Source organism: Cyanistes caeruleus, chromosome 1 (assembly GCF_971803275.1).
Source record: "Cyanistes caeruleus chromosome 1, bCyaCae1.hap1.1, whole genome shotgun sequence".
Classification (NCBI taxonomy): Eukaryota; Metazoa; Chordata; class Aves; order Passeriformes; family Paridae; genus Cyanistes; species Cyanistes caeruleus.
In genome coordinates, this window is record NC_141701.1 from 108838258 (window position 1) to 108860896 (window position 22639).

Sequence of the window (22639 nt, forward strand, 5' to 3'; positions counted from 1 at the left end):
TGGTAACTGAGTTAATAGTGCAGAAGATCTTCAGGAAGTATGAAAAAAATGAGATAAAACTCCACTTTTCATGACATAAAGGTAACTTAAATTTCCTGACTCCCTAACTTCAGGTCTGCTGTTTTTCTATGAATGGTGCTGGTTTATGAAAGCTTTTATGAGTTGTTTCAAATACATTACATGTTTTAGTTCAGCCCATTCATTTAATGAGAAATGCTGGATTAAAAACATATATATTTCAATCTTCACGCTGGGTTTCATGTGTGGTCGGGTTTTTCTAGATGTTTTGGGGATTTTTTTCCATCTAGGACAAGGTCGATACACAAAATCCTTTTGCATTCATCTAAAATTTCTGCCAGAAAGCAGCATTTTTATCTGCCTTTCATCTAATATCAGGTTCACGGTCTGAATGTCCCATACACATCTTTGTATCTTATATCTGATAACAGAGCTCATGTTGCCAGATTACCAGGGCCCATGTAAACACCAGGGATATCATATCTCACACACATGGATTCCAACAGAGAGCAGTGTTCCTGTAGACACAGACTCTAACACCCAATTCCCCACACATTCTTTGCATCATGATATCTTTCCAATCTCTTTTTCCTGGCACCTTGGTTCCCTTGTAATGAAACAGTGGATTCCTTAGTTGTTTTCCAACCTTGTTCCAGCAGTTCTCCCTTTCCACCTCTGGTCTTTTCACTTTCAAAAATGCAAAAAGATGTGCAGGGGGCAGAAAAGTGTGCAAAAGCTCTTGCAGAAAGTAGCAGAACAGGTGTGGAGACTGGAATAGGGAAAAGGAAGAAGGGATGTTGCAGAGGAGCAAAGGGAGGACTTTATGCAGCTGTGGTTTGTTTGCAATAAAGGCAGGGTTGGGTCTGGCCCAAAGCCCTTTGCATTACAGCTTTGAAACACCAATTTTAGCTGCTTCAAACCATTCTTGTAAAAAACACCCTCCCTCTCTGGATGTTCCTTCACTCCCCATTATTACCCAGGCCTTCCTATCAGAGCACTGCAACTCAGAGGAACCTGACTCTTTTTGGCAGCAGCATGCCCATCCACTTTTCCCCTTAGGAAACACCTGCTTAGGCAATCCTTGTTTCTCTTGATTCTCCCACAGTGAAATATCCCTAAAAACAAAGCTACAAAGGAATGTGGTGTGACTACATGTGGAAAGATGCCATTTCAACACACAACTGCAATGCAGGTTTTGCCAGCATAGGGTGGCAAGAGGTGCTCCTGTCCCCTCACCTTCCTGGCTGGTTCTGTACTGAGCAGGGAGTGCTTCAGACCACGTTCACTTCCCCCTTTTGCCTACATTGCACCCTGCCCAGCCACGTGAGTTGTAATTAGGTCAGCAAAGAGTGTTATGACTCATCAAGGAAAAAAAAAAAAGAATCCAAACCAAAGCAACCACTGCACTGACAAGCTGAGATGTTTTTCTACCACTACCAAGGTATGACTAAACTCTTTGCTGCTGTACCAGGATAGTTGCAGCTTTGGGGTTTTTTTACTCTTCTGCTGTCTGTGATCTTGATTTTGCTGCTGCAATATTTATTGCAGGCATGCTGTGCCTACAACACATAAAAATGGAAACACAGTGCACTAGTTTATCCCGGGGCTCTTTGTTTTAGAACACAATATGAAAATATGAATGGTTTAGAAATAAGAGTTTAAAAATACAACTTCAAAAGAAAACCCATGAGCCTTGAAGTAGCAGGATGTATCAAAATTCCACAATTGATCTCAGCTTCTCACACTTAAGATTTTGACCAGGTTGGTCCAAACACACATAACAAACCTGAAAGATGAAGTAACTGCTGCTTAATCCTAACCTTTAGGAAAGAGCTACTTCAAGGTCAGACAGAGTTATGCTGGTACAATCATCTCTCTTATCCTGCCACATACCTCTGCAGTTGATGACTAAGGTGAGTTTTAATTGATTCTCAACTGGCCTGTACCAATAAAGGCAGCCTCTCAAAATTTGCTATTATGAAATAATTTTGTTGTAATTGTTTCAGGTCACTTCAAGGAAAGAACAGTGGCAGGGCTTAGTGAAGAGACCAAGTGAAAAAAAGAGTAAAAGTAAAGTAGGCACCAAAAGGGGGACAAATAGGAACAGGAATGTCCTTTTAAGATAATTCACTGCTTTGAGGACCAACTTGCATTTTCAGACCAGCAAGGACTCACACACAGTATTCTAGGTACGGTCAGTGTGAAAATATCTGCTGTCAGCCAGAGTAAGATCATAAGAAACTATGTCAACAGGGCATGTCAATTGCCCATCTTCTACTTGGACAGAAAGCCCAACTCCTCTTCCCTCTTGTGGCTGCTCATCTCCTTCATTTTTAGAGCACCACCAGCTGGTTCAAATTTCTGGCAAAACCAAAATAGCTTGGATTATTTTCAGCAAATCTCAATAAAGAAGTTTAGCCTTGAAAACTGACTAATTTGTATGCCTTCCTCAGACCTGCATCTAGCAACCACAATCTTGGATCCTTTGTGTGTTCCCCAAACACAGTATCAAAGCAAATTACCCAATTTAATGCAAAGAGAACATTATTGGAATGCCAGTGGAGACTATGTAAAGTTTTCATATAAAAATCAGGTCACATTTAGCTGGACACTTTAGAAAGAAGAAGAATATAGATGATTCGTCTACATGAAGTTCAAGGTGGCCAGCCCAGTACAGCAAAGAAATCTGCAGCAATCAAACCAGTAGCTCAGAAAGTAACTGAACTGCAGGTCCATGAAATGTGGTAGAAAACACAGGGGAAAATTTTCAGTACATCTCTCATAGGCTGCTGTCAAAGACAGGACAGAGGGTTGGCAGAACCTTTGCTTGTACTCAGTACAGTGGTTCTGGCACATTTACTCACAACCAACCAAAGTATCTCATGCTGCACTTCCTGCTCCTGTGCTAAGTGACACTCAAGCTTTGGGTACACATATACTCCTCACCACAGAAACAAGTGAGAAAACACAATCAGCTCTGTGCCCTGCTATTTTTCTTCAACATGCACCACAGGCACCACACCATCATCTGACTCACTTACCAATTTCTAGATCTCTCCCATAACACAAACCCACAATCAACACAAAATGCTCAAGTCATCTGCTATGCAAGAAGGCCATCCTCTCCAGTACTCAAGCTAGCGAGACCTTCAAACATTATAGGTGCCATGGGAAAGGGCAGGTGTCATTTGTGTTCTCTTCTAGGAATGTCTCAAGTTCCAAGTACAACCACAGTAGGACTCTCCCACCTGCTCATGAAACTGCTAACAAAAAGCAACAGAGGAAAAAGCACTATTTCCTGTCTCTCCTGCTTATAATCTGACAAGGGAAGATGGACAACCTTTAAAAGTTTACATGGTGCAAGTAAGTTGTTCCATGGGTGCTTTTAAAGAATAGTATTCCCTTGTAAGTGACAATCCTTCCTTCCTGTCTGAATACTTTGTCAGACAAGATGAATTTAGACCAATCTCGAATTAAAACAAATGGTGACCCACACTTATTTCTCTTCTCCTGGTTGTTTTCTCCAGAGCTAACTTACCTGTAATATACCTGCTGCAGAATTAATGAATTAAATGAATTAAGCATTTAAATTCATGAGCATGAATTAAAAGAAGTATTATATTTCGCTTTTTTCTTCACAAAACAAACAAAAATTCCACACCACAAATTGTCCTTTTGCAAAACAATGGCAATATTAAATTTACAAGGGCAATGTGAAGCTCAGTTCATTCATGTCTGCCCAGCACATGATAAGCAGGAATATAACATTAGTGCTGACTGTACACAGGGTAGGCAGAATACATTTAAGGTGTTTACCAAGAAACAAATATGTAGAATTTTGATTTTTTTTTTTTACCAAATAAACAAATCTGTACTATCTGTCTTCACCCCAAACTGCAAGTCATTGGGGTTTATACTGGAAATGGGTCTGCTGAGTGAAAAAGAGTCTAGATCTGCTTTCTCAACAGCAGACTATTTACTCTGTGACTATTTTCAGTTTGGCATTTAGATTTATCCCATCTATTTTTCTGCTTGGAAGCAAACCAAGTACATAATTTAGGTGAAATTGCTCTTTTTGTTTTTTCTTCTCAAAAGACAATGTATTTTACAGAACAGAATTATTGTAAACCATTTGAAAATATCTGAACGATAATAAAACAATATTTTGCCTAAAAATGGATATACATTAAAGTCTAACACTACAATGTAATTTGCAAACCAAATATTCAGATGCCTTAAATCTTTTTCATTGGTAATTTATGTAGAAATAGATGTTAAAAAAAAAATGACTGAAATCTGCACTCAATCCCATTTTCTAAAGTAAGAAAAGAACTTGAGCCAGATGCAGCTACACAATTGTTCTTTTCTGTAAGCTGTCATCTCTAAGGTAGTAAGGAAGTCTACAGACACAGAGAGCCTGAATGCTGACTTTGATGATGACAGCTGGCCTGATGACAACACAGAGATGGGGCTACTCCCCTGTGTTGTAGTGAAGCACGTAGGAGAGCATGAAGTGGTTTAGATTTACTAGATTGAATGCTGACTGTGAAAAAAGACCAAAATTATCTTGTGTTGTTCTACTGAACATGTGGCCTGGGAACAGAGGTCTTCACTTTACACAGAGGTTGACTACTCTCTCTAAATGGAGGAAAAAGAAGAACATTCTAAAGCAAATCCCAAGGAGTACCCTCTTTGAGAAGCAGTGTTTACTCACAGATCTGTCACACTTTGATCCAAAGAGTCTCTTTCCATCTGACTTTCATTGTGGAGAGAGTCTGATTCCTGTACTTGGCACAGCTCCTCATCAGTGATTATGTCAAAAGCTGCATCATCTGGTGGTTTAGAGGCTTCACTTGCAACTGTGCCAAAAAAAAAAACATCCGAAGAAACATAAACACTATTAGCTGGTTGCCTGGGAAACAAACAAAGCAAACCCTTAAGGGGGAAGCCTGGACCATTCCTCTTCATTGACAGAAGTATTAGACAACTATTAGAACTAATGGAAAGTCTTGGGCTGACTGACACTCGTTTAATATACACAAACATTTCTCTCAATACCAATCAAATCTAGAGCCAGGATCAGTCCCACCCTGAAAACACTCCATGACCTCCTGCAGGTCATTGGAGCAGGAAGTGACCATGTGGTTTCTTGGAGACTCGAAGAACCCTACTTATTTCTCCACAGTATGCAAACAATAAACTAACCAAAAGCCCTCTCAGATGGTGACACAGGTGATTCCAATGAAGCTGGTGATCCTTCCTGGTTGGCACTGGATCCAGAGTCATCTGTAATGTCCACAATGACTCTAGGCTTATTAAAGCAAGCTCTGCAGCAACGCTCCTTTTTTCCACCAGGCTTTGTCACCATGTAGTTGTTGCAGCAGTAGTAGCAGAAAATGCGGCCACACATTCTAGAAATGATTCAAAACCAAAGGTGTTAGAAAAGTGCCACATACAGCTGGAACATATCTCCCTGACAGAGTCTGGGGTTCTCTCATAATGGTCGTGTTTTCTGCAAAAACATGAAAGCTACACCCACTGGCAGAACTCTGACCTTCAGTGCTCCTTACTGAAGTGAAGCACAGGACAGGCACAGGACAGAAATTCACATTCACACTTTGCTACCTTAATAAACACGTAAAACAGAAAAAACTAAAAATACAAGAAATTAAAGATATAAAACAATCAAATGTCAACAAATATACAATGCAAATAAATAATATTTATATTAAGTACATAAAAAGAAAATTAACTTAATACTACACAGGCCAAATCTCACAGACAGGTAGAACAAAACTTGATTTGATTATAAGGAGTTTAAAAACACATCTGTATGTCTCTGCTTCATACCCCTCTTCCCTTCAGAAAGGAAAAAAATCCAGTATTGGACACGTATGTGTACATTCATCCCTCCTGCCCTCTCCACTCTGAAGTCTCACAGTATTAAACTTGTCAACTACTTTTTAATGAGCATGTTGAGATTTACATGAAGAAAAGCATCCATCAGGGATGACAGCTACTCAGGAAATTTTAATGGTTTTGTTTTTCTTAATAATTTAAATCATTACTGGGTGAAGACACAAGCAGCTTTCAGAGACCTTAGCAGAAATGACTAATTTCAAAGTTGTTACCCAAAATGACTTCACCATTCACTAATCCCTATAGAATGTTGTTTACATTCACATGAAATGGAAACAGTGTCAGTGCTTCCTTCTTTCCTCACATGAAAAATCAGGTTATGAAGATAAGGAATATTAAAGAGCCAAACTAAACATATCACTACCCTGGAACCTGAAATGTATCCATTAAAATACTTTTAAATACTTTTAAATCTAGATTGAATAACTAACACTAACTAGTAGGGGAAATAATCTAATATCCACTTTAAAAAAAAACAACAAACTACTCTGCAGTAGTTAATTATCTCTGAACATAAGTAGTGTAAGAAAACAAATTTATAATGCATGCACATTCATGCTGAAACTTGTTCTGGAATACTTCCATCACAGTAGAAATGCCATTTTAGTGAATATTGTTCAGTGCATAACAGAGAAGTGCACAGTCCTTCAAAGAAACACACTATACAGGTGTGATTATCCTTGTTTCCAGAAATGAGAAACTAACAGACGCCCCAAGTCAGAGTTGCACCCAGACCTTTGTCTTAATACATTTCAAGGGATCTTTCCAATAATGTCGTATCCCCTTTTAAGCTCATGGGGAGCTTACAAGCTCTACAATGTCATGTATCAACAATTTTGATCAGTGAACTGTGAACATTAAGAAATATTTCCTCCATGTAGACAATCTTACTGAGTTTTACTTTTGAACAGTGCAACACAGTTCAACAACTGACCTGCAGTGGTGTCGGCGCACCATCCATGAGAACTCTCTCTGGCAGTCCAGACAGTGATTAACTTCTGTGTCCCCCTGCCACCTCTGCTCTGCACTAAGCTTCTGCTGGAACTCCAGAGCATCGGATTTTTGCCACAAAGCATCCTTATCTCTGCAGTGACACAGTTAAAAGAAAGGAAAACACATAGAAGTTGTCAGTGTTGGTTTATTGTTAACCGACCTCAACTGGAATGCTGGTGAAAGCTTCACAGTAAAAATTCCTTAGCTCCTAAAATTCGGAGGAGCTTTCAGACATAAAGGTAAATCAAAAAACCTACTGAAGCTTCTGCAAAGACAGGGAGAAGAACACATGCCATGCAGACAACTACATATTTTTTTAAAACAGACAGCAAATTAAGGAGATATTATTGAGTGTTACATTTTTTGACTGTATTATGGAAATGTAAAATTTCAACTGCCAATGAATTCAGCCTTTACTTTTATCTTCAGTTTGAGAATATAAGCCTGGATGACCTAAGCAGTATCCCTGAACATCCTAAGCAAGTATTTTAATTTCTGCTTACTCTTTATTTTTAAGCTAACCTGATAAGTTCTATCAAACGTTCTTCAAGGAACTGCTTTGTTCTTGTCAGGTCATCCAGTTCAGCAAATAACTTCTGGTCGCTGCTATCTTTGTCTGCTGCCACCTTGCTGAGCTTCTCAGTGTAATCCAGGATCTTCTCTTTTGCTTCATCAGCTTCTTTTTGGATCCTGATCAAATACAAAGGCAATTATGAATCATTTTTAGCTCACGTAAATTTAAGTCCTCCCTATGGAAGGAAGGGCTCCTCCACCCTGATAAACAGGTAATTTCAGTGAAATTTTTCTCAGTGTGCATGTCTTTTAGAGCTAGACAGAATCTCCCCAGTTTCCTGCATCACTGAAAATGCACATAGATCCATTATCTAATAAACACAGCCAGCAACCAGCAATTTCTTGGATGCCCTGCTTATAGCAAAGCATATGATGGATACCAACTAGGAATAATACAGATGATATCAGCACAAGGATATAAAAATACATAGGCTTTGGTTAACCTATTGGACTGTGTGAGCCTCATGAAGATCTATTTCTGACTGTCATATTATTCACACCACACAGGCCCACATTACAGACCTTGAAAACACATCCTGAGTTAGATTACTAAAGCTGATAAGAAACCTGACAAAGGTTGACCTGACCAACATGCAGGATGTGGTCGCATTCAGATAATTCTTACTGATTGCCTGAAACTTCATGAAGAGGAGAGAAAAAACAAACAGTCCAAAAGTACAAAATTTCCATTCCTTACAAAATAAACCCAATATTGTTTTAATTTTGTGCTTAACCTATAAGGTAAAAAGCCATTATAGAAATTTCTTTCATGAATTTATATTAGCTAAATAAACAATACAGTAAAAACTAAACCGTGCATTCACGTCTGCTGGATAATTTCCATGTTTCTCATCTGCCAATCTGATATTCCCTGCCAGTGCCCGTGTGCTATTTGTTCTATATAAATCCTGTGACATATGGTACTTCATAAACTATGGCAATTTTCAATATGTTTTGATTATTGTCCCCTTGCTTGGCCTACAAAATAAAAGTTTCTGTAAAGAACCCAAACTCTCACCTTTCCACAAGTTCTCTAAGAGAAGTCACTTCCTCTTCCTTCTGCAGCCGAGCAGATTCTGATTCTGACAGCTGCTCTCTTGCTTCATCCAGCTTTCTACACAAATTCGTGTTTGCAGCCTAGTGAAATGAATTACTGTATGTCCTTACATATAAAAACAAGACTTTACCATGCACAGGACAATTACCAAGACAGCTAACAATGTTTTAAAAGAATCAGTTACAGCCAAACAACTGATTAAGATATTATTGTATAAGCAGGCAGTAATTAGTTGTGTACTAGTGACTGATTACTTCTGTCATACTGAATAAGGGATACACGCTAAAATAAGACAGTGTTAAGCCTGTAATTCTTGTTAGTCCATGTCAGTTGAGTTTTTGCCTCCTTATCAAGAAAAATTTTCCAAAAATAATGGCAAAAGAATACACCCTGAAAATTTTTCACCACCTAAAAGCTTCAAATAAAAAAAATTAAATAGGAGGAAAATATTATTTAATAAGATCATATGCAATATGAAGAACAATCGAAAACAACCCAACTTCTTTCACAGCTAGACTCTCCAGAGAAGTCTGCCAAACTTGGAGTCCTCAGGGAACATACCTAATTGCATCTAAAGGTATGTATTTCTCCTAGCAGGCAAGGCCACATCCAGTAATCTTAACTTTCTTCTTTCCAGATTCTTTCAGCTCAGTATGACCCTTCTAACTCAACTGTTTGATGAACTTATTATAAAAATTCTGGGATTTTTCTGGCTGGGTTATTTCTCAGCCACATCAATTCTCTAATTCAGTGCCCTTTTCAACCTGCAAATTGATGGACCTACACATATGGCTGTATGGGAATGTAGGGCCTAAGAAAGACCCATCTTAAACCCACACCCCCATTATGAACAGAACACACAGCCAGGTCTTACATAAAACCTGACCAGCTTTCAAGGCAGGACAAATCCTAAGTGACATCATGTTTCTCATAATCTCTGCTTCAGTGGCTGTCAACTGCCCAGTATTTTCTCTGTAGCACCTTTACTTACACAAGGGCATTCTCAGACTCACAGCCAGTCATCAGAAATACTGCTTGCCTTCCTAGTTGTAACACTAATGCCTGCTGACACAAACACCTCTGGTTTTAATTCAGATCAAGCACCTACTTGTAACTCTGTAATCTCTTCCTCCACTGCATGCTGTTGTCGCTTCTGCTCCTGAAGTTGCTCTCTTACTTTCCCACACTCCTCATTGGCAGCCTGGCAGAGAGATCGAACCAGTAGTTAATAATCCTCCAGCAGCCATCCCTTCAATTGCAAAGCTCCCAGCTGTGAATTATGAGTGCTCTTATTGCCATGCATGGGATAAATGCAGTGCCACTGGCTCATGAAAGACAGCTAAAAACATGCGATTCTTGGAATCAAGCAAACTCACTTTATGGTGGCACATAAACTGTGTTTTACTGTTATTTTGCATAGGCTGTTGCAATTCTCAACAAAAAGAAGGTCAAACCCATGCAGTGGCATAAGCTTCTGATCAACCATCAATCTTAGACATTTTATGAGAATGGTAAAGCAAACACAATTAAATTTTCAGCCTTTAGGTGTGCTGTTTCATATACACAAGGCTGACTCATGCTTTATTGAAAGCAAAACTTTGATCTTCCCAGCTGCTACCTTGAGCAGCTGAAATTAAAAATATGAGGGAGTTAAACGCAAAAGCAACTGGTCTCAGTTTAAGATTCCTTTCATCAAAATCAGTTCTTAGGAGCAGTGTTACAGGTGTGAGGAACAGGTGTTGTAATGTTCCTACAAAAAGAGGAAACAACCACAGCTGTGACCAGAGGGACAGCAGATGCCACCTTCAGTACCAATGTATGAAATCATCACCTTCATGAGTATTGACTTGCTTTTCTGTATCACCTGGCCTCTCCACTATACATGTCCATAAAACTCTGAAGAGTTATTTTACCTCAGATAGGCCTAGGTCATGAGCACAGAGACATTTTGAGATTCCCAAGCTAAAGCTAGTTGCATGTTAGTCTCAGAGCCTGACCCACACAAACCTCAGGATTTCATGCAGTAATTGCTGCAGCAGATGGTAAAGCAGCTTCCTCAGCTATAATAATTACATTAATTTACCTTGAATTTTGTCTGATAATTTAGAATCTCTGTGCTCATTTGAAATTTTATTGCAGACAGCTCTTCTTGGCTGGTCTCTTGGAAACTCTGTGCCTGTTTCTTTATTGTCTCCAGCTGCAATTGCAGACTTGGGACAGCTGCGGCACACATTTGAGCCTCCTCTAATTTCTCTTGCAGGCTCTTGTTCTCCTCTCTGAGATTAGAGATGTCAAGTTTCAGCTTCTCCTGTTGCTCTGCTGCTTGTTCTTCCAATTCTTTGAACCTTTCTGTGGCCTGGGCCAACTGCTCTTCTGCATCCACCTTTTCAGAGGTCAAGGCACAAATCTGAATACCAAGTTCAGCCATATCAGTGTTTGTCCTGTGGAGGAGATCTTTATTTTCTTCATTTTCCACTCTAGCATTTTCCAAATAGCGCTTAACCTTAGACAGCTCTTCCTTTAGGTCCATCAAATTACTTTCCAGCTCAGCTTTTTGATGGGCTGTTCTCTCCTGCTCTTTTTTCAGCTTTTCTTCCCTTTCTTTACATTGCACCAGTTCTTGTACGTGATTTCTGTTGAGAGACTCACTCTGCTCTTTCAGCTGCTGGACAAGTGTCTTCTGCTCACTTGAGACAGCCTCAGCAACTGCCAGCTCACTTCTCATCCTCTCTCTCTCATCAGTGGCCTGCTGAAGCTTGACTCGCAGATCAAGGACTTCTGCCTGCAGCCTGGACACTTCACCTCGGCTGACCTCCAGCTGCTCTTCACTCATGCTCATTCTGAAAGCCAGATCTTTTGCCTCCTTCTCCAGGGATGCCGCCTGCTGTAGCTGCTGTTTTTCCACAGATTCCTTTTCTGATGTGAGAGATTCTATAAGTTTTGTCTGATGAAGGCATGTCTTTTCAACACTGAGCTTTTCTATCTCAAGAGTCTCCGCTTTCTTCCTGTATCTTTCAGATTCTGCTCTTAGCTGTTGACATTGGCTCTCCATGCCCTGCAGTTCTGCTTCTTTCTCTGTGAGCTGTGACTGGAGACACTCTTTGCTTTCCTTCAAGGTGTCCAAGCTTTTTTCCATTTGTAAACTATGCTGTTTGGCACTCTTCAGCTGTGCTTCAAGTGAGACATAAGACTCCTTGGAGGTCTCTTCTCTTTGTTTTAGTTCTTCATATTCTGAGTTCAGAGCCTCCAGCCTCTCCTCTAGAATTTGGCCTTGCCTCCTGGCATTCTGCAAGTCTTCATCAAGCTGTTTGTTCTCACCCCGGAGCTTCTTTTCTTTTTCATCAACTGACACCAGGGCATCATCTATCTCACTCTGAAGCTGCTTCTCAGAGGCTCTCAACCTGGCTACATCGGCTTCTAGGGAAGCTTTAGAAGCTTCCAGATTTTTCAGCTTCTCTTCCATCTTCTTCTTAGACTGTTGCAAATTCTCATTCTCTGCTTTCAGTTTTCTGCTCTCCTCATCCAATTCACTCGCTGCAGAGTTTTGCTGCTCCATCTGCTCCTCCAGCTCCTTGACTTTCTGCCCGAGACGCTCCTTCTCAGACATGAGTTTCCGGTTTTGCTCCTGAAGGCTACACACAGTCTGACTCACCTTTGTTAAGCGACCCTCCTGTAGTTCAAGTTGCTCTGCTTGCGACTGGGATTCCTGTTTCAGTGCTCCTTCCCTCCTACCATACTCCTCCTCAAGTTTCTCTTTTTCTTTCCTGGCTTCCTCAAGTTTTTTTTCCAGTGAACCCACCTGAGCCAGAGACCCCATTACCTGGGTCTGGAGCTCAGCCACTTCCTTTCCTTTCAGAGTCAGGGCCTTCTGAAGTGCATCCTTTTCCTTTGCCATAGTCTCCAGGCTCCCAATCAGCTTTTCACTCTCTTCTTTGGAGTTAGCAGTGAGGCTACTGTATCTGGATTCCAGTTCCTTCTGTGCCTGTTCTTTCAGCAGCAGCTCCTCCCTTGCTGCCTTCAGCTGAGATGCATGTTCATCACTGAGTTTTTGCATATCTGCCTTTTCCTTTTCCATTTCCTGAAGCTTCTCTAACAGTGCCTGTATTTGTACAGCAGAGTCATACTGGGCTGTGGCTTCCTGTCCCTTTTGATCCAAGGCAGCATCAACTTTTGCAAGGAGGTTGAGGTTCCTCTGTTCCATGGAACTCAGCTTGGCTTTGAGCTCATCAATGCAAAGATCCTTCACAGCTATCAAAGCCCTAGAGGCCTCCAGCTCCTGATTTGAAACCTGCAATTCTGAGGCACAATCTTCCTTGCTGGTCAACAGCTGGTCCACCTTTATTGAATGTTCCTTCTGCTGCTCCGCTGCACTCAGTTCCAGTGACTGTAGACACTTCTGCAGGTCATGGACAGTGCTCTGAGTGGAGTGTGAGATCTCACACTGCTTCTGTAACTCTGTGATCATCCTTGTCAGCCGGGAGTTCTCCTCACTGTAGTTATTGCTCTTCTCCTTTTCTACCTGTACTTGCTCTTTTTGAAGGCTGACAGCTGCCTGGAGCTCCTGGTTTTCAATTTCTAGCTGGTGAATACGATCTTGAAGTTCCCTCTGCCTCAGCTCAGCCTGGTCGAGTTCTAAACGCATTTCTTCATATCCCTCAAGGTGTTCAACATTTAGTGAGTTATTTACATCAGGGCTGGAAGGAAACTCTTGTGCCTAAATGAACAGAAGGGGAAAATCAGAAAGTTTAAGTAGCATTAAATATTCATTTAAATGCTGTGCTCAAATGAGAGCAAGTTCAGGTTCTTAATGTGCAGTGAAATTGTATGTTGCCTTCATAGCACTACAAGATACCAGTTTGTAGGAAATGGGGCTTGTTTTCCCAAATGATAAATGAAAACATACCTATCTGCAGGTAGCCTTCTGAACATATATTTTTTCTTTTACAAGATTTGCATGTTAAGTTGAAGCAGCTGTCAGACAATTCTCTTTACTTTTAATTAAAAATGCTTTTTGCAGTTTATATTGTAAGACTCGTAACCATAATAAAACTATTAAGTTCTCTGGAACTATGTTAACCAAAGATCTATCATGGCATATAAACATTTATTTGCAATTTGCTTACCTGCAAATAATTGCTAACTAAACTGCTCATGCTGGAACTGCGACTTGGGGGCTTCCATAAATATGCTGAAGATCCAAGTGAGGACAGAGTCCTCCTGTTGATCACAGAGAAAGAGTATCTAAGGTAAGTCTAAGCACATATATATGTCTCCTTCTACTTGTATATGTAAGATTTATCTAGTGGTAACTATCACATAAAAAAAGACATAACTGTACTTTCTGTCTCGGCCAGCAACCACTGAATTTGACGAAATATAAGACAGGGATATTCAAGGCACCTCTAATAGGTGATGTCACTTCCCTCATCCACAAGAACCAGCGCAGCCTTGCTCTAGGGAACTGTACTGCTGTGTGGCAGCGGCTCAACCAGATGGTGGCAGCAAAGGGCCCTAGGAAACCCCCATTGATCCAAATGGACCTGAACCAGACCTGGTAGTTTTTGCTATCCCCCCTTGAAGGTGGGATCACCACGGCTGCAAGTGAAGCACACTGCTTGGCTGTGAAGTCACTACATGTCTCAGCTCCTGAAACAGAGGAAGCTAAGGAGATTTCTTCCTGCACCTGTTCAGATGAGATTGGGATTTGGGACTAAACTGCAGCTACTGGAAGTGCCGTATTACAGACCATAATCTCTGATCACTGGTGCTCAGTACACTGAAGGAGAAACAGGATAACTTGGTCATGGATTAATTACATGGAAAAAGCATATACCTGTTCAAACACAAATATTCCTACTCTCAAAAGCAGAAGCTTTTACAGATCCATTAGCAGGCAGGTGTTTTATGTCCTTGTTAATACAAAATCACAGTGTAGCTCCATCTTACCTGGCAAATGCTGGCCAAGCAGCATCTAAATCATAGCCTCTTGATGCCAAGTCAAACTGAACATCAGTGAGCTCATACAGTTGACCCACAATGTCAGAACTCATCTTGGAGTTCAGAAACGGACTTCTTGCATAGTACCAGTCACTTGAAAACAAACAAAAGAGAAGTAGTCACTCATAAGCAAAAGGGAAGCAGCAGTTTCTCTTACAAGAAAACCCCTACATCATTATTCACGCCACCTCAGAAAAACTATGATACAGTATTCTAAACACAAATGAAAACAACCAGATGCATCAAAAAAGATCCCATCCCTTCAATGTCAATGAAATTAAACAAACTTAATTAATCCCTCATAAATATCTTTAAAGGAGACCCTGCACAAAATATTTTTTCCTCTAGTGCTTGGTCAAATCACTGACAATGCAAAATATTTGCTGTACACTGGACAATCACACAGTAAATACCTAAAACACACATTTAATATATCAAAAATGAGGAACAGAAAGCATCATCCAGAAGTACATTGTGAAAATAGCTGTATTTTCCTTAAAGCCCTAGCAGTGTCCCTCCAACCAAATACAAACCATCTTTGGAATTTCTTGGCCAAGGGCAAGTTGCTCCTTTGTGTGACCATCCACAGATTTATGCAAATGATTTCTGGGGCTTTGTGCAACACATCCAAATTAATCCTCTCTCAGGATGAATAGCCCATCAAACCCAGGGTCTTCAATACTTATAAATACATCAGCCTTGAAACTGATCTAAAGAAGCATCAGCACAACCCACTCCACACATATTAAGCTATAATAACTTTCAATCTTTACAAGCCCAAGATAGGTATGAACCAGTGACCCAGGCCAAAAGGTCTATGATCCTTCATATCCTATTACCACCTCTCCAAGCCAAACACTTGGAAGCATTTCAATTTCTTTCAATAGCTACTAGGTGATGTTGCTTGATCACACTGAGCAAACACCCATTAGTTAAAAAAGCACTTGCTATTCACCTGGTCACTTTGGTGTTCATAAAACACTGCTGCAAGGTGTCTGCTAGCCTTTGGTGAACCAGGGAATAACGAATAAATGCTCTTCCTTTTCCAAGAGAGGTTCGTAGCTGGAAGAGAGAAACCACAAGAAAAGAAAGTTAAATATCATTTGTAATCATGTACACATGGCCAGAATAGCCTACAAAGCAACACAAAATTACTCCCAATAAGCCACTGTAAAGGAAAAAGTTGTAAAAGAAGCCAGTAAGAATTGCCACTGAGAAACACTTCCTAAGCCTGTCATTGGGTGGAATCTTTTCGGAATGATGAATTTGTTTCTACAGCTGGCTGTTGTCCACTTTATAATAATATGAAAGGCACCACAGGACCAATGAATCATCTAATATATGGAGTACCTGAGCACAGACTGTGCTAAGGACAATTTAAATTTAAATATAAGGCAAATCTCAATGTGCCCAGCAAAGGCAGAAGTGACTGCTTAAGTTACTGAAGATGTGTATGGCCACAGCTGGAAGAGCTTTAGGACAGATTTAGTCATAGAACAATGATGTACACATATATAAATATACATCCCCATGGACACAGTAACCCCAGACAATGCAAAAAGCCTTCCTTAATACTTAGCCATAAAGTTGATTAAAATCTAATTCTTTCTTCAGACCAAGAACAGCTGCATGACCAAAATTAATGGATCTTTTTATGAAGACAGCTGTTAAATCAACGTAAGGGGGATCGCAAAGCTCAGCGCTGATTTTTTTTATAACTATTGATTTGAAAAATTGATACTTTATTTTTTAATCTGAACCATTTTCTGTCCTGCAAAATAGTGAAACAGTGAATAGTTGTGTTTCATTTCTTCTTCCCATCAAAGTCAGTAACCAATTTAGGAATGGAAAAGGAGTGTGATGAAAGAATTTCTCACCTAACTTCTCATCAAACTAACAAAGCAAACACATTTATGATTTAAAATAGATGCCAAGACAAATACTACAGAGGGTGAGGCACAAGTTAGTAGGTTACTGTAAACTTTGCCTGAAAGGTTAGTGTGAAAGAAGGCTCAGGGGCCACACATGCTTTCTTTCCTGCCAATAAGTATTCCACTGTGGTGAAGTGAGAGCAATACCCTCAGCTTCCCTGTTACTGCTGTTACTGGGCTTCTGCTCTGAAGTAACAAACAGCTCAGTAACCCACTACATATAAAAATGTTCCTTATAAATGGAACCTGAATGAAATGTGAAGCAAAGAAAGCAACACTTTTTACTGATTTTTGGTTTGAATTCTACAGGATACAAAGTGGAAAATACCATGGTCGCTAAGCACACTAAGTTTCCCAGAAAACGCAAATTTAATTTCCCACCTGGTTTTCACCCTCATTCACCCTGCAGATCTGAACATTTCTTCAGGGAGATGCTATCCCTACTCTGTGCACAGCAGCTTACAAGTGTTTTTTTCCTAACTAGGCATATTTACTGGCTATCTTAATAACTTTGAAAAAAAACCCCAAACTCTGGAAGCCACAGAATTAATCCTAACCTTATTCCCACTGGTTTATCAATTTAAATTGCTATACTTTCTGTAAGCAATATGGAAAGACCAAAACAAAGGTACGTGATGAGAAATGGAGGAAAATATTTAAATATATTCAGCTACAAGTAGCTAAAGGCTATTTGACTAGGAAGCAAAATCATGCCACCTCCTGCTGGAGCCCTGCTAGAAATCAGGGAGGCAGAATGTCTGGTATTGACAATGTTCCTATGTTGACAGCAAACACTGTAGCTAAGGTGCAGTGTATGGCTGTAAAGATTTGGAAGGATGTGTATTCAGCATAATCACCTTTTGAAAGGGAAAGGGGAATGTCCAGAACACACTGCTCACCTACTGCTCTCAAAAATAAGGCCCTCTGCTTAATTAACAGATAACAAGTTTCCAGGGTATTCTTATTTGCTTCCTTGCTCCACCTCACTAGTATATTGTGCACTCTAATATTGGAAGTACTGCAAGCAGAGCAGAAGAGGCATTTATGCTGTTGAATGTTTGACTGTTTTTTAAGTTAACTGCTATTACTCTTTCCTTTTTGTTCATTTCCACGTTTGAAAGTCAACTAATATTGTTCAGTAAGCAAAAAAAGGACATTTGGAAACCTTTATGTTCTATCCAGCCAGATTCAAAAGTTTGCTGCTGATTTCTACCTGTAATGAATGGGAATAACAAACATATATTTGTGCCATGTGTCATTTAACTTCGAGGCCCAAGTCTGCCAGCTCAGTTACCTGAAATAGATCATTGATTCTTTTTTTTAAGAGTTTATATTTCTAAACCACAAGTTAATAAAGATTAAAGAAGCCTTCCAGAAGATAATTTCTATGGCTGCACATAAACTGAAGTAGAAAATATCCTGCTTCCGAATTATAATTTCTGATGCTGTGCTAACAAGTTAACGGCCAGAGGTATTGAAGAAGGAAAAAGCAGAGCAGTCTTCACACGTGGCAGTAGACAGGTGATACCACAAGCAACAGAGTGCTGAAGACTACAGCACAGCCACTTTTGCAGATAAATCTGATTGGCTCCTGCTACTGACAATTTAGGGCCCACCATCTGTAGTCAAAGGATTCTTCCAGCAGCAGCAGCAGCAGCTACTGTCCTTAATTCTCTAGCTGTCCTGTAGTAGGAAATACAACCCAAATTTCTGTGCCTCTCCCCTCTTTTCCTTCCCACTGGTAAAACAAACTGGAGCCCTTCCTTGAATTGTTCATCTTGAAACAGCAAAATTTAACACTGTCAAGGTTGAGAAGAGAAAAAAAGAGAGGTAGGGAACCCAGAGCCTGCCTCTGCTACAGTATCATAGTTCTCTTTCAGATGCATCAAAACCACACTATCTAGAGCTGCTGTGGAAAAATTCCCAAGAGAATAGGAAAATCTGCTGTAAACAGTTAACTTGCCTATTTAAGTTAGCACTGCTCACAGATAATGGAAGTGAGCATCAGGACAATGCTGGCCAGCACCACGACAACACTGCCTCTTCTACTCACTAGGAAAATCTTCTTCAAACAATTCTGAAGACTCAGACAGGATCAACACTGAAAGATTCTCACAGCTTTTATTTCACCCATGCATTGAGCTGAAGACATAATGTGGTTTTTACAAGTTTAAGCTTTTATTACTAATCTAAATCTAGCAGGAACAACCCTTTTTGTGCTGCTCCTGACAGTTTACCCAAGGGAATAATAACAATCATCCCTAGTCATTTCATCATGCTATTTTACATAGAGGAACAGAGTTCAGAAGATGAAACTGCTGCTCTCAGTCAGTCCTCCTCAACTCTATGGACCAATTAAAAAAGTGTTAAGAAAAGTCAAATATGGTAAGCCTTTCATCTTACACTTGGAGCCACATCCTGCCATAAGCTTTGCTGAAGATGGCACACTCTACCCTTGACTTAATTTTTCATTTATTTTTAGAGAAAATGGCACTAAGTTTATGAAAATGCAGGCCACAACCAGAGACAAACAGGTCCATTCACCTGTGTAAGTGGTCTCTGAAACAGAAATCAGGCTTCCTAATCCCACATAATTTAGTGCCCTAGTAAAAAAGGTCATTTTGCATTTTGATACTTTATGTGAAAATTATTTTTAAAAAAATCCCCAAGTTTTTTGCTGTATATTAAAAGCAGTTTATTTTTTTTTGTTTGTTGCTACTGCTCTCTGAAAAAGCATGGCAAAACATAAACCACATATTCTGATGCTTAACTGATATACTTACTTCTGTAATAGACTTGACAAAGCGGATTCCATCATTAGCTCCTTTGATTTTCGCCAGACAGTCGCAGAAATAATCCCAGTAGTCTTTTCTGCTCCCCAGCAATGTGCTTTTTTCTTTCTGGTCAAACTTAAACCAGGAAAACAAAATAAAATGAGCAAAATTTAAATAGAAATATACTTATATATAGCTACTTGGAATCCTGTTCCACTCCCAGCAGCATGTGCTTTCATGACTCCTCTTAGCTTTAGCCAATGCATTCACAAAGGAAAGAGACACTGCACTGTACTGATGTAATCCAGAAGTCACAAAAGCTTCTTAACTGACAGTAAGAGATAATAATGTTCTGTGTCTGTTTAAAATACAGACATCCATTCAAAACTCCTGAGATAAAGACTGGCAGCAGATTCAGCAGCTGTTCAAGAGCAAGACACTAACAACCTCTTGCTGAGAGACCTTCAATTAAGTGTGGCAGTAGCACACGTGTATGTACCAGAAAAACCTGCTCTAGCTAATCATATTCAGAGCAGCAATGCAGCAAGGATATGGACTGCACCTTGCACTATTCAAATCCCAAAGGATTTTTCAGTTTCTGCTCTGCAACCCCATTCAAACACCCTTCCCTAGATTATAATATTAAGTCTAGTATTTGTTGCAATCAGTGACATGATTATGGTATATGTGGACACCACACTATGCAAACTGAACTTCAGTTTGCCCAGCAGTGTCCTCTTTCACTTAAACCTTAATGGTGGACAAAAAGCAGCCCTCCAGATTAAAAATCAGCCTTTTGCCTTAAGCTTTCCACACAATAAAAACAACTTTCCAAAGCAAAATTGCTGAAAATTCTATAAATTGCTCACATCCAGTATTTATTTTGCATTAAAATGTCAAAGTATCATTAACACAGTTTTTTCAGGATAATTTAGTACGATATATCTTTAAAATCAAGCTCAGATCTTTCAGATTAATAAAGAAATGCCTGACATTCCTCAGTCAAACTTCCAGCACTGCCTTTTGATTACATTTATTTTCACTTGAATTAAGTATAATAGACAGCACATAGTTCAGTCCTCCTATTACACATACCAAAATAAAACAGAAAGAGAGCGTCAACTCAATTCATGATTATTTGAGTTAAGCTCCACATGCTGAAGAGTCAGCAAGAGAAAATAAGGCCGAGCTTTACTGGTGGATTACAAATGACACGAATTACTTCTTACCTGTAAAAGGTACTCAAGCTTGTAGGAGAATTTTTGCAAGTTGACACTGTCATCTGTGATCGGTTCACCTCCTTCTTTAAATTCTTTACTTAATTCAGTCACTGCATCTTTAAAACAAGACACCAAAACAGTTAACTAATTCAAAGGACACATAGCACTGAATCCATAAACAACTAAATAAATGCTTTCTTCATGGACATTCTGCATGTGGACTCTTCTTCTTTTAGCTGAAATGTCTTATGGACAGTACGAGAAAAATGACTGATAAGCTTGCAATTTGAGACCACCTATAAGAAAACATGAGTTCAAACTGTCAATCTCTTCTATGGATTATTTCTTTTTAAAGACATACCCAGCACTTCTGACACTTAGCAAAACCTGCTAACAGACAATTGCTAATTGCTACCTCAGCAGAGGGAAGAGAAATAACTTTTTGCTGTCTCATGTGGACATTAAGGTATTGCTACAGGACAAACAGAATTCTGATTAGAAAGGACAAAGCACGTAATCTGCTAAAGGGGATCAGTAACACGAGAACAGTCATTCAGTCAGCACATTTATCTTCTCCATGCTTTATTCAGGAAGGTTCAGTTTGTGCTGGTTACAGACACAAATGAAAAAATAATTTACATAAAAAATAAGCATATAGCAATTCCTCTTCTCTGAAATGTACACCCATAGTGGGTGAAGAAATCTCAAGTCTCTATTGTCCCCCTGGACACTTTAGCCCCAAAAGGATGTACTTCTCAGCATCAGAAATTACTGATTTTGAGCTTGCTTTCCCCTTGGTCTTATTTCATGTGACTGAGTGAGCTTTAGCTCCCAGTCCCACTCAATAATCTTCTGAAAATTAAAATTTCTTCTTGTTAGTAGTCACATAGATCTCCTTTTTTATGTTACATGAAGATCTACATTTTCAGCTTTGGTGCATATACCTTTTATTTAATAAAAATTAAAAGGAAAAATATCAGAATCTTGGTATAGGCAGCTGATTAGACAGAAAGAAAGCAGAAAAACCGTTATGAATCTCATACCAATTCTGCCTGCAACAGAACTGTTGAAAATGAGGTTGGCTACTTCTAGTGGAGGACAGGTTCCACTGCAGCAAGAACAGCAGGCATAATTCTTCAGCACCCTTCCTCTGAGTCTCCTTTCTCAGGTAGAGAAAGGAGACTCAGACTTTCTTGGCCTCCTGGTTTTTTCCCCTACCCACATTAGCATCAACTCCACACAAGCTTCCCATTAAGGAAGGCTGAGTTTTAGGCCCCTTCTCCTAACTTCATATGAAGTCCTGTAGCAGCACAGCTCCATGCATGCCAATGAAGCACTGGCTCACAACACAAACCTCACACACATACCTTTGAATTGTGAAACTTATTTCTTTTCTTGTATGTTTAAATTTACAGAGGTTAAGAATTCAGGTCCTGCAGAAGGTACAGCACTTATCTAACAAAAAAAAACAGTCACACTGCACACCTTGAATTATGTTGCTACAATGCTGCAGGAAAGAGTTACACAATTGAAAACACAACTCCTAATCTCTGTTATCTAAACCCTGGAGGATGCAGTCCAGCCTCCAGAATGTATCTGTCAGCATGGCACTCACTGTACCTTGTAAGTCTCTGATAATCCGCTGCAGCTGGCTTTCACCACTAGTTGCTGCCATCTTGGAAACAAAAGGAACTCCCCTTCTGGGTTGTTAACCTTTTCATCCATCTAGATAAAAACAGCAGAGTTCATATCCTTGATGACCATTAGGTTGATGCTGATTATTTTTCTCTGTGACACCTGCAATTGTAAAAGTCAAAGATAAAATTAAAGTCTTTAACAGCTCAAATGAGTATAAGAGAGGTGCTTTGGCATTTTAGATACTGCTGAGTAATGAATTCCAAGGCCAACCCTTTCCCAGGAATCTCCTTAATATTTTCTTCTAGTTGTCACCTTCCATTTCAGTTATTTCTTCAGTTATATCTTTCAAAACTACTAGTCAAACCTCAGAGAGCAATTTTCTCTGGCTGGAGTTACAACACAGTTGGTAGTACAGCTCAGCTCTGGCTGGCATTTCACTCAATCTATCTTGTGACCCCGAGGGAGGTTCTAGTGACACGTGATTTTCCCTCCCCTAACCCTCTGCCAGATCTTCCCTAC

General features: G+C 39.7%; 1 protein-coding gene across 8 annotated transcripts in view; it reads right to left on the minus strand.

The window, feature by feature from the left end:
• The window catches only part of FYCO1 (FYVE and coiled-coil domain autophagy adaptor 1), a 46758-nt gene that overhangs the window by 15194 nt on the left and 8925 nt on the right, over positions 1 to 22639 (minus strand). For 6 of the 8 annotated variants that reach the window (XM_086848976.1, XM_086848964.1, XM_086848943.1 and 3 more), the window contains exons 2-14: positions 22103 to 22279; positions 20492 to 20598; positions 19272 to 19397; positions 15513 to 15619; positions 14507 to 14650; positions 13684 to 13777; positions 10644 to 13274; positions 9669 to 9761; positions 8522 to 8640; positions 7453 to 7620; positions 6872 to 7021; positions 5224 to 5429; positions 4733 to 4877 (exon numbers count right to left, since the gene is read on the minus strand). In XM_086848976.1, the coding sequence (XP_086705102.1) occupies positions 4733 to 4877; positions 5224 to 5429; positions 6872 to 7021; positions 7453 to 7620; positions 8522 to 8640; positions 9669 to 9761; positions 10644 to 13274; positions 13684 to 13777; positions 14507 to 14650; positions 15513 to 15619; positions 19272 to 19397; positions 20492 to 20598; positions 22103 to 22157 (4145 nt within the window). In that variant the 5' untranslated portion in view covers positions 22158 to 22279. Of the gene's footprint in view, positions 1 to 4732; positions 4878 to 5223; positions 5430 to 6871; positions 7022 to 7452; positions 7621 to 8521; positions 8641 to 9668; positions 9762 to 10643; positions 13275 to 13683; positions 13778 to 14506; positions 14651 to 15512; positions 15620 to 19271; positions 19398 to 20491; positions 20599 to 22102; positions 22280 to 22390; positions 22561 to 22639 lie in introns of those variants that run through there. The other 2 variants (XM_023919362.2, XM_086848954.1) reach the window with 1 other exon arrangement.